This window comes from Clavelina lepadiformis, chromosome 3, assembly GCF_947623445.1.
Source record: "Clavelina lepadiformis chromosome 3, kaClaLepa1.1, whole genome shotgun sequence".
NCBI lineage: Eukaryota > Metazoa > Chordata > Ascidiacea > Aplousobranchia > Clavelinidae > Clavelina > Clavelina lepadiformis.
This window is the reverse complement of record NC_135242.1, coordinates 10502640-10515067: the sequence shown is the minus strand read 5'-3', so window position 1 is coordinate 10515067 and position 12428 is coordinate 10502640. Positions and strand designations below refer to the sequence as shown.

The 12428-nt window shown below is 35.2% G+C and overlaps 1 protein-coding gene across 2 annotated transcripts in view; it reads right to left on the bottom strand.

The window, feature by feature from the left end:
- Positions 1-11562, bottom strand: part of LOC143449365 (xaa-Pro aminopeptidase 1-like) — a 54351-nt gene extending 42789 nt beyond the window's left edge. For both annotated transcript variants that reach the window (XM_076949533.1, XM_076949532.1), the window contains exons 1-5: positions 11289-11562; positions 11088-11221; positions 10339-10455; positions 4356-4524; positions 1715-1807 (exon numbers count right to left, since the gene is read on the bottom strand). In XM_076949533.1, coding sequence (XP_076805648.1) covers positions 1715-1807; positions 4356-4524; positions 10339-10455; positions 11088-11221; positions 11289-11547 — 772 coding nt within the window. In that variant the 5' untranslated portion in view covers positions 11548-11562. The remainder of the gene's footprint in view (positions 1-1714; positions 1808-4355; positions 4525-10338; positions 10456-11087; positions 11222-11288) is intronic.
- Positions 11563-12428: the final 866 nt, after the last annotated feature.

Genomic DNA, 12428 nt, shown 5'->3' with positions numbered 1-12428 from the left:
CCAATGTTTTTTGTTAACCGCTATAGTAAATAAATAGATTTGTAAATATTTACTGATTTCAGTTTAATATGTTGCTGTGCGCTTAGCTAAGCTATTGTGCTGTGCTGTGCTGTGCTGTGCTGTGCTAAATGTCATAATTAGCCCTCATTCGATTCCTTTTATGTTTTGTTACTTGAAAATGTGTATGATTTTGTGATGTTTTATTTCTAATTTTAATATGTATCTGCTACCTGCAATTTCAAACTTTAGAGAAAATATTAGTAATCTATACAACGAAACATACTATTTTATGTAGTGCTGTGATGTCACATGAAGTTCTACCCGGAGCATAATTTTTGTGCAGATCTGATCATAGTATAATGTTATTAATGTTCTATATCAGTGGTTCCTAACCGTTCTACACCGGGAGACCGGTAAAGATTTTTAAAAAATGTTCACGGACCGGCAACAAAAAATCGTAGTGAATAGAATAAATATTTGTAATCTTTTTGATAACCGAAGTTGTCGTTACGTAACAGAATGCAAGATTTTGGCATAAGCTATGTATTTAAGACGAAAAATTAGAACAAAACAGCAATCAAATCAACTCAAACAACAAAATGTCAATCCATTTACATACAAAATCAATGTTAGTGGAAAATTTGTTTTACAAAACTTTGTGAAAGCAGGATGCAGTTTATGACGAAACAGTCATAAACGGCACAAAATCTAAGACATTCTAGGCAAGGTTAGCCTTTATTTTAAAACAATTTTGCGGTATCAACGAAGGCGAGGTACGCCAGTTTTACTGATGTGAATCGGCCAAGCGTGAAATAAGTTTTATAGGGAGTAAGAGCTTTATAATGCTTATGATTCCATATCAAAACTACCTTGGCAGAAAGTAAGATACTTTGCGGACCGGCAAAAAAATTACGTCGACCGGCGCCTGGGAACCACTGTTCTATAACGTATTTTGGCCATGTTTAGCATACGTGACTCATTTCTATTACTTCTCAATTCCGTTAACCGTTACCATAGGCCCCATAGGGTACAATGTGCTCTCTCTCGGTGTTAAGTCTAACTTTGCAGCGATTAGGCTGGCACAGTGCATTAGAGAAATTAAGAATTGTAACGTCACGAGATAGGTGGTATTGTGTCTAATTTGTCGCAAATTTTATGGTTAATGTACTTATATCTCCCAGGTAAAAATGGATAGAAAGTTGTAACCCGTAACTATAAATATTGTGTTTCTACTTGTTTACAATGTTGTTGCTTCGAATGCGTTTGTGTTGCTAATCAACATGCCAACTGCCCGTCACGCTTCGGGATTAGCGCCCTTTGTTGTCGGTATTTAGTTTACGGCTTGTAGCTACATTTTCGAACTTATCATGTTCATTGTGATTTTCATTAATATTGTAATCTACTTTATTTGCCTTTATGGTAGGTGCATCCGTTTAATAGATAGTCTATACTTACCCACTTTTCAGGTAAATAAAACTAATATTAGGTTTTGCTGATTATATACAGTAGTTAACAACAACATATACACTACAGAATACGGCAAATATTTTATACAATCTCAACAATTATGAGTTTAGCAACGTTCTTACGTTACCGAATTATTTAGCATATGCATTTCTGGCAGATATACTTTGTATAGTTAAAACTTGTAAGCAATTTTTTGGCATACATTTAGTCGGAACGTAGATTTTAAAACACTATAACTAAGACTTACTAATAGAAAATAAAAATGGGTTTGCCCCAACCGATAAACCAGGTTGCAATTCCGTCTCTAACCAATTTTCTATAGATGGCACATTTGGTTCACCTGTAGAAAAATAACAAGGTACTGATGTTAGCGTTAATCAAATTCTAAATGGCTTAGCAACACCTGTGAAAAAACGTACATTAGTTACATAAGAAGAGTTTTTTTACAAAAATTAACTTTTTAACATGTTTTAATCCTAGAATATCAAAACGTACTAGAAAGAAAACTTAAATGTGACTAAATTTGTATCATGCTTAAATGCGCCATTGGTGAACAGGTAGGCTACCTCGGGCTGCAGATAGGGCTTTATTATTTCATTCTTCCTGGCAATCCAAGTAAATCAAACACTGTTGTACAGTGCACACATTTCAATGAGTGCAAGTTAATATGAAACGTTTCATGGATAGTGAAGTTGTTCGGCATATTCCCTTTGTATCATGCATAAATAACCTTTTTTACTTTAAATAGAGAAATGTAGGCAAGGTGTAGCACAGGGGTGTCCAACTCTTGGCCCGCGGGAAGGTTCTGAGTGGCCCACGCGGTATTTTTCCAAATGACTTATATTATCAACTGAACCGCCTACGTAATTGACGGCGAACTTATATTCCGAAAAATTGGCATTTATTGTTTGCTTTCTTTGTCTATTGCTCTACTATAGTCTGTAGTGCAATAGATAGTAGAGATAATAGATAGTATAGAAACTATAGATAATAGAGCAATAAATAGATAATATTCTATAGCCTCTAGTGCAAGGGTGCACAACTGCTCAAGTTAATTTTATTGCATCACAATTTATTTCTAAGATTAGAATTTTGGTGTGAGGGTTTTGATTAGAAATTAGCAGTAAACACTCAAGTGGCCCGCGCAATCGTTTGTAAATCGAATGTGGCCCTTCGGCCAAAAAGGTTGGACACCCCTGGTGTAGCATGTAATCCATAGGAAAGTTATTTTGCGATCTCTATATAGGATACTATGCCACGGCAACTCTGTAAACAATGTTTTTATGTTTATAAAAACATAGACAATTTTTTAATGATTCAAAATGTTTTTATCATATAAAACTGTTGTATCGTTGACTTTGGTCTAAAACTAGCGGAGTAACTACAGAGCAAAAATAAAGCTGAACTGGAGATGTGACGTTTGCATGTAAATGTCAGTTTTTAAAATAACTTTGGTGGTCAGTCTGCATTCATAAGCAAAAAAGCTATGGTTTATAAAAAGTACCCTTATGCTAACCTTTCACTTATAAACTATACAGACGTTGTCCGAATGGCTCAACACCGCATTTTGTTTCGTGGGCAAACATTTGCATTACTTTACAACAAGCTATGTGCGTTTTATAGCCTTGCAACAAAGTGTATATGTGGTCTAAATTCTTGTTCGACATACCGGTAAGCGAATTCCATCATAACTAAACCAACGTGCAAACAATACATGAAATGGATATATGTGTTCACCAATTGTTAGCTCAGACTATTACTAGAACGTCTATTTTTTTCAAATAAAACGGTGTGACATTAAAAGTAAATCAGAGTTGAAAAATTCGCCTATAGTAGGGAATTATTTCTTGACATTAGCAAAACTTTTACCAATATTTATCACTTGAAGCACTTCATAAAAATATGTTTCAAGTTGAATTGGGTTTTGCTGTTGTTGTTGTTATTGTTGGTAGTGGATTTAATATACTTTACTTTGTTTTGACTCATGATATTAAAGGTCCTGCGGACCTGCACCACTTCGGTGGTGTCCCGACATAAAGCTGCATGGTTAACCAAAATAAAAAGCACGTCGTTTATTTTTGTTTCAAGTCACAATCATCGTCGAGGTAGTAGTTTCTGGTATTAGATACGTGACTGACTTTATAAAAGTCTAAGCATATTGTATGATCAAGGTGAGGAGCAAGAATGTAACACTAAAAAATAAGTTATTATTCATGAATAATAAGTTACACATGTTTATTTTTTTCTGTAGACTACACGGTATCGCCCATTTTATGGTAATTTAGCTTTGTTTGCTTGCTTGCTTAGTATTTTCTAAACTGATGGTAAACTTTTATCAGATATATGGTAGGACACTTCCCTAAAGTAAAATAAACTCTTTTGTTATATCGCATGGTTTAGACTGGGACTGAGCAAACTCTAAGCACGTCTTAAACTCAACAAGGGTGATGAGCATTCAATGCGCAGCCAAAGTTAAGCAATACATGTTCTGAAACAGTTAAAAGATGTTTATAATTTTAGTCGTAAAAACGTATTTCATACTCTTGTCGTTGCAAGAAGACTACACAATTTATTTTTTCTGGCAAAACAACTACCAAATAGCCGATAGGCTACGATTCGTATACATTTTTGTATTTAAGGTGTAAAAAATGTTATTATTGATGCTCTATACTAGACGAAGAGAACATATGGAACATCTTCACCTAGACTGACAGGACAAACTGAATAGTAGAAAGTATGTTATTATCTGCAACCCAAGGATCGAGCTTGTTCAAAAAATAAGCGCTCATGCATGATAAAAATGAAGTAACTTTCCATTCCATAGCTTTATTATTATGTGGTTGAATATAGATCAAGTTTAGCGTTTTCTGATCATGTAAGATTCAAACCAAGTTTCATCAAAATCCAGTTGCAATCGAGTTGCTTTTCGGCTTGCTCAAAGTATCTTCCGTCTGTCCAGAGGGCTGCTTTGTCATGTGTGACTACAGCGGTACCCGCTGAGCCGGAAAACCCAGTCAACCAATCCCTTTTTCTGTCACCTGGTGCCAAGTATTCACTCTTAAAAATTGTAAAAGTCAAAATTTTCAAGTTTTTTATGTCAGAAGGCTTTACTTTACGATACACATGCCAGTTAGTTATATGCTTTTTGGTTAAGCAGGTTAATTATTCTTGGTAACTAAACACAACTATTCTGTTGGAAGGCTTTTTACTGTGTTTTTATGATACAGACAATTGCTAAAACCTAGGTATGTGCCGAAACCCAGCCCGAACGTACTACATTAATGTCACCCGTTTTACTATGAACCCTGGATTCACTTTTGATTTTACAAGAACGTTTGCTCTTTCGACCAAAAAACAAAATAATTATAATTATTCCAATAACCATGAATAGTTTCTAATCTTCTTTGAGCCCAGTGTCATTGCTTTGTAGCGGCCTTGGTGGTATTTTTAATACCACTACATCATTTCTTGCAAAAGGGTTTTCTATTTATTGATTGGAGTTTATGAAATTGTTTTTTGATAAACACTTCAACCGTCGATTGATATTTAAAAAGTTGCTCTGAATAACTTATCAGAAGTATCCACGCTTGATTGAGCACGATGCAAGAGATCCAAGAGAAGACGTCATTGTGTCCGTAACATTTTTATTTTCAAAATTATTTTTTTCTTGCATGGACTTTGAGAACTGGTTTAGGGTAACTTTTGCGTGTTGAATCTGAATCTGAGCTCAGATTTCCTCTACCACATCACGTTTTTCTGCAATCTCCATGTTTCATATCGATGGATTACGTACACAAAAACTGCTCATTCACTCACGAGTTTGACACCACATAATCATGCACAAAAGCAATTGCAAAAGTATAGCTTTTTAAACTAGGTTCGCAAAATGTAAACAAGAAGTCGAATACCTTTAATGGTACCGAAGGCGAAGAGGCTTGCGAGACTGCAGCTTTTGCTACCTATCAAAAGAGTGTACCTGCATCAATGTTCCTTGCGATTTAGATTTTGGCGTGTGTGAGCCACCTTAGGCTGATAGTGTTGATGGCACTTTAATTGACTTCGGCGTTGATTCTTTGTTCGATATACAACCGTCAACGAGATTCATTGGATCCAGCTGACGGACATATCGAAAGCATGGTCTTCGGTCATATCAACCTAAACGACAATGACAAAGAATCACCTGGACAAACAGCCAACTTTGGATGCGAGAATGATCTAGAAACAGCGCACACTGAACCATTCACGAGACGTGACAGGCTAGTCAAGAAACCTGCGCGGTATTTGGACAATCCGTAATGACTTTTTGTTTGTTTATTCTCTATGTGCCATAGCGCATTGCTTTGCTATTTTGCTGTATGTTTTTTGTCAAGCCTATAAAGTATAACTTCAGTTTTATGTCTAGCCTATAGCCCTACATTCCATCATTCATGTTACTATCGCTGGAATTTAATTCAAATTATTTTGACCTAGTCTCTATTGCCTATTTGTCTCGCTGTCACTTTGTAGTGCCTGTCAAGGGTTTATTATGACCTTTGGTAAATATCTCTCACAATCTGGTGTTACGTCTAATAGCGTTATTGTACCGATTGTGCTATATTGATGGCCTTAATTGCCATGCTCACTGACGGTTAACCCCTGCCGTGGAGAAATATTTCTTAGTGTTCTTTTGTTATGCTTTACACATAGTGGCTATTTTGGGAAGGTGACGACCTACCCTAATTTTCTCACTGCGCGTCCGCTTTCCCATTCCTTGTCTTCAATGCTTCCGCACAATAATCAAACAGGAGTTTTATAAAAGCGTTGAACTAAGAAAATCGTTGTTTTTCAATACATGAGTGAAACTAACCAATAACTGGAGCTGCAGCCTTTTGAGTCAGGAGTCAGCAACTGAACAACATAACAGCGTTAACCTTCGCCATAGTATAGCCCAGGGGTGGGCAAACTGCGGCTCGCCGGCATGTCTTTTGTTGCTCTTCTAGTCGAATCGTAAAATTCCAAAAAATGTAAAGCTACCAAGAGTACCGTTTATGAGCGTTTCTGTCTATTTTTTTCTTTATTTAGGCCAGCATTTCGATTATGATGTAACACTAGATATAGAATCCGACATCGTTTTCAGGTATAGATTCTATACTCTATGGCTATGCCATAGAGTCTATGGCAAAGGTGGTCAAAGTGCGCCTCGCCGACATGTTTTTTATGGGTCTTGTAGCTGAAAAGTAACATCCCAAAATGACTACTAGTAATATAATAACCAAATTGACAATCATTACTGATTTTGCGGCTCGCTGGTGTTTACAGTTTTTCCGCAATAGACTCTTTCATTGAACAAGTTTGCCCACCCCTGCCAGTTCGAGTTGAACGATCTGAACCAATATTTAAATTTTCCAAAGCAATCTGCTGAACTGCTGGCTTCCAGGCTACAAGAGAAACATCTTCTCAAACCCGGTACAAGTGCTTCATTTTATCGTGAAAGAGAGGCGAAATTGAGAAAGTACTTCCACTCTGATGGCCAACTTGCTTACTGCATAGATGTTGAGGGGCTTCTTCTTGCTGTGGGTTTGCCTGCATATCATTCAAGGGACTGCAGATTTTTTATTGATAGCTCGAAAATAAGCCCAAAATGTGTCTTACTCCATAATGGGATCATGTATGAATCCATGCCAGTTTTTCAATGGACACAAAATCGATTGAAAAACTCCATGCAAGAAAATTCGTGTTGACCAGTGTTTTTGATAACTGCCAGAAAAGAAGTAAATAGTTTTCCAGGACGTAATCTGTTAAGTTACGTTAATTAGTTAATTAGTTAATCTGTTGGAGAAATCTTCTGGAGATGAAGATCTTGAGCAAACACGGTAGCAGTGAAGCTGTATGTGGAAAAGGGTGTTTGCTTCTGGCAATGAAGGTCAACATCAAAGGAATATAATCCAAGAGAATGTGAACGCTGACATAATAGAAACTGTTGTCCAAATGAAGGTTCACCTGAGCGGCTGATGTACACACAAAAAAACACGTAAGCAGCAAACAATAGCACATGTTGTGTGTCTAATCAACGAAACGTGGAATGATTTTGCGACCAGTCCGAGAAGTACTGACAGGGGCAGAATAGTTGTGGCGTAATCGTATCCATCAGAAACTGACCTACTCTGAGTTGATGCCATTGCTGTCAAAAATAAACTTGTTTACAAGAATAGAGTTAGCAGTAGCAGTAGCAGCCACATTAAAACACGTCTGATGTTTTCAACAGAAAGGAAGAGATTGTGTGGCACAAACCTCTCTTCACTAGATTAACCAAGAACAGAAGTAATACTACTACTTATAAGATATCTATTGAGTTGTAATCACCATGGCTAGCTTAGACAACTCATCTGTAGACTTTCGATGATTCACTCGGCTAACTACGCCCGCTGTCAGAAGTACGAGCTTATTTAGCGTGAAAGCGATGGGAGCTAAAATGTTCAACATGAAAAACACAACACGTCGTAGCAGGTGAAGCCAGAAAAAAAAAGAGTTTAGACAATGGGAGATACATATAGCTAAAGCTGACACATGGATAAATAATTCAGTTGTCAATTGAGTACATATTTATCAATTGAGACATGGATAAATAAATAATTCAATGTTAAGGTTAAGAATCGGGCATTTTCAATAAAGACACTTCTTAACACAATAGATGCTGTAAAACAACCTGGAAACGTACTAAAAGGTGTAAAACGTACCAAAATTATTCAGAGCAAGTTTCCAAATAACAATAGACAGTTGAAGTGATTATTAAAAACAAATTCATTAACTTCAATCAATAACTAGAAAATAGGAATGATGTAATGGTATTAAAAATTCTACTCAGGCCGCTGCAGGCTTGTTGGTTTGATTGTGGATGTCATTTTTTGTTTTTCTACTATTATTAGTAAATTCAGTCAGTTATTTGTGTTGTAAAGTTTATTAGCTTTATATAGCTCGGGCACTATACGGCTTGGAAATGTTATTCTGCCTACGTACTGTTATATTGCTGGAAAGAAACTTTGAAGCTAATATGACATTGCAGTCGGTTATACTGAATTAAGTTTGACTGTTTTTGCATTTTAAGTTTTTATCAAAGGGGCCATTTTACAAATATATCTTGTGTAAATTGGACCACTTATAAAATAAATAATATCCGTTTTGCATTCATATGACAGAACATAGAGGATTGAAACTGCTTCACAGTATTCCATTAATGTAATTTTATCAATGTATGAAGAGGGAATGAATTAGAGCTAAATTGTTGTTGCTGTTGTTGCAATTTTGGCTTAATTGGTCCACATTACACTGCTTTCCCTTAGGCTTAGATTATATAATACAAAAAAGTTTATGGTCTTGAAATACCTCTACATCACAAAGTTTCTGTAATACATCAATTAAAAAGTACGTACACCGAAATCATAGAGATTTTGAATGTAGCCAACATTATGTCGATAGAGTAAAGATCTTTATGTCTTTATGAATCAGTTTCTTAATTTGTTTTATCATGACAAGCCAAATAGGGTCGGGGTCGCGCGAGCTTTAAGTTTAAAAGCTCGGCTTCGCACGTGTCCAAACTCTTTTCATTTTTCCACAACTCTGCAAAGATCGTTCACTTTGTCATGCAAGTATGAGATGCAAACGAATCTTAGTTTAAAAAGAATAGGTTAGCCACCAAAAAATGTAATGACTTTATGTCACGCGATCAGAAAAAAATGGGCCAAAGGTACAACTTTACTAGCAAGAATTTTCCAAATTAAACTTCATACCTTTATTTATTGTCATTGTTAATGTTGTTCGATGTTATTTTCGGCTGTTATGTCAAAGAGCAATGAATACATGCAAAGCTTTATGTTGTTGCGTACGATTATTGGGATTTTGTCATTTTTCTTAAAATTGGAACGCCAACGCCGGTGATTTCAGTATGAATTTTTTTAAACTTGTGTTTCCTGAAAGGAAAGGCACAAATAGGATTATGATTAGCGCTAATAATACAGATGCTTTAAGTGTTCAGATAGTTGTCAAATACGCAGCTAAATTGTTAAATGTCAAACACGTAATTGTACTTTTTAACTAACAATGAGTCTTTCCTAAATCATACACAATGTAACCTAAAAAAAATTATTGTAGAACCACGAAAAACAACGACACATTCGTCTAGCGATGCTTGAATTGAAACAGTTTTGAATGTCTGAAAACAAATGCAAAGGACCATATCTACAAGTTTGACAATACCTCGTTGCGCGTATAGACACCGAGTTGTATAATGACCAGGGTTCGATTGAAGTTAACTTTTTCAATGACTCAATGACGTGAGGTTTTTTAAATGTTTACACGAAAAAGTTGCTTTTACTAGAGTTATTTCAGAAGGCTCCACTGAACTAATGTCAGATTGTGGCGATATCATTCGGTGTCATTTGTAGTGATACAAGTTATGCATTAAGAAAGTTGTACAGTCTTTGGTTAGTCATTGCGTGCAAACATTTGATTCTTAAAAACGTAAATAGTTGCCGGATTTCAATCATAAGATGGTTTTGTGATGCATAGACGGATAGATGTCCAGGAGTTCTGAACGAACAATTAAAGCCTTTGGCTTTATGTCATCCAAAAACATTAATATAGCCCCAGTCATTGCCACAATTGTATATACACATTATATACACTGTATATTATACAACTGTACATCATTGTACCATAGCGCGGTAGGTCGGAAAAAAGTACCGCTAAACCCGGCTTGGGATTTTGTAAATTCAGTTTCATCATCAGGCTTAAAGCAAAAAAATCTTCATGTGGCTTGTCGTCACCATATTTTCAGCACAACATTAAACAGTTATTAAAGTAATTTTAAAAAGTGGCTATATAGCATTATATTACCAAATGAGCATCACTGGATGGAACCATGTACGCTGCCAACATATTCTTTTCCATTTCATGTCGTAAATCTGATAATTGTTTGCTTGTATTAGTAGCCGTAGGAGGCAAGTAGATATTCTGCAAAGAATCAAGTGTCGTATTTTAGCATTGTGGAGTAGTTTCTTTTGACAATTACTTCAATAAGCTTTAGCTACAAGTTGCGTTTTGATACTTGATAACATGATTACAAATAAACACAATGCTGAGGTTTTTACTATATTGGATTATGTGATACAAATAATATGAAATTGTGCCAGATAATTTGCAAATGGTAAAAAGTGTGAAACAAGTTCATGTACGTTTGAATTCAAACCTTTCATTAAACCCTACATTGACAAAAACCTCTGCCGAAAAACTGTGAGCTTCTGTATTACAAGTGTATCGTGTCGGGCGTGTATCATGTACAAGTGTATCCTTCTTAGTGAACTTTTGTTTAGTCATAACTAAAGAAAATTTGTTTAAGATAAGAAAATAAATCCTGTAAAAAAGATTCTATTGTTTTTTAAATTTTTCTGAAATAGTAATTTCCCACACTAAAGAAACCATTAGCCAATCTATATCGTAGGCTACAAGTTTCTACCAAGTTTTTTTATTTCTTTTAAAAGTATATGTGCCAAATCGAAAAAGATTCGGATTTGTGAGAATACCGAATAATATAAAAGCGAATATAATGTGTATTAAAGTACAAATACAGTAATACGTGTACATACATCGGGATTAGAGCAATTTCTCAAGGAAGTCAATTTAGGTTTATTCTTTAACTTCGCATCATAGTATGGAAAAAAGTGTTTTTCCAAACTGGCGTCCTCAATTTTTGCGGATAATCCAGAAAAGAGTGCTAAAGCTAAACAATAAAAATCAATCAACAACAAAATATAGATAATTTCATATAGAGAGAAGCTGGTACCCACCTATTGTTGCAAAAAGAAGGAGCTTTGTTGGGTAAGTATCCATAGATATATATTTCATGGCGAAAAAAAACTGATGAACATCTAACAGCTTGATTATTTTGTTTTTCTTTGTGCCGGCATACATCAGCTTATACACTATTCTGAAAAACACTATTTGAACGCTTGTAAGACAACAAGAGTATGCGGACCAATACTTTTTATACGATAAAAACGGCGTTTGTTCAATAAATACAGACAGCAAACACAAATTATATGTCATAGCATATATTAAGCTTTAAGTGAGTTTAATTAATGATTTGTACAAACAATAAGTTGATGTAACAAACTATAAAAACAAATGTACTGCCAAAGTTACCAGCATCGAATGCGCACGTTTTTATGTTTAGAATAAGCGTATTTAAAAAAAAGAAGAGCAATCTTCACACAGGATTATGATTAGCCTACTATACCATTGAGGCTTATAATTTTGTAATCTAAACTTTGTAACCAAAATTTTACATAAAGCATCGCTAAATGCACGTAGTCGTCTAAATATAAAAGATGAATAGCAGCATTTATAACCTGTATTATTTCAGAAATATATCAGGGCACGTTTAATTAACTGCTGCTATAACCGCTTCCAGCTACAAAACTTTCTGACACTTGCACCGATGGGATAGTTGATAATTTACAGATTAGCCTACTTATATGTTGAATAAAATTAATAAATATAATGATTCTTTAAACTCTAACCTACGGGTACGGACAGAATTGCAAATGAAACGTGCCGATTTGCCCTTCTCTGTGTTTCCAGAGTGTTGCAATATACCGATATCCTAAACAAATTGAACTCTGAACTTATGCATCTGTTTGTGAACCCTTGTGCATACTTGCTATATTTTAAGTGTCTTTATCAATTGGTAATCTGTAGGTATATGCAGGCAAAAGTAGTACGCTATAACAGTCAAAAAGTGTTAACTCGTCAAGAAGCAAAGAGATTAATTATTTCGTTTCAACTATTATTCTTTGCTTTTTAAAAGCTAATTGTAAGTTGTAATGAAAAAAACTTACCAGTAAAACTTTGACAGCCTTTGCGGGCTACTTCTTCAATATTCTTTACACTGTAAACGGCGCAGCTGTATACGAATCGTGTTCGGAAAT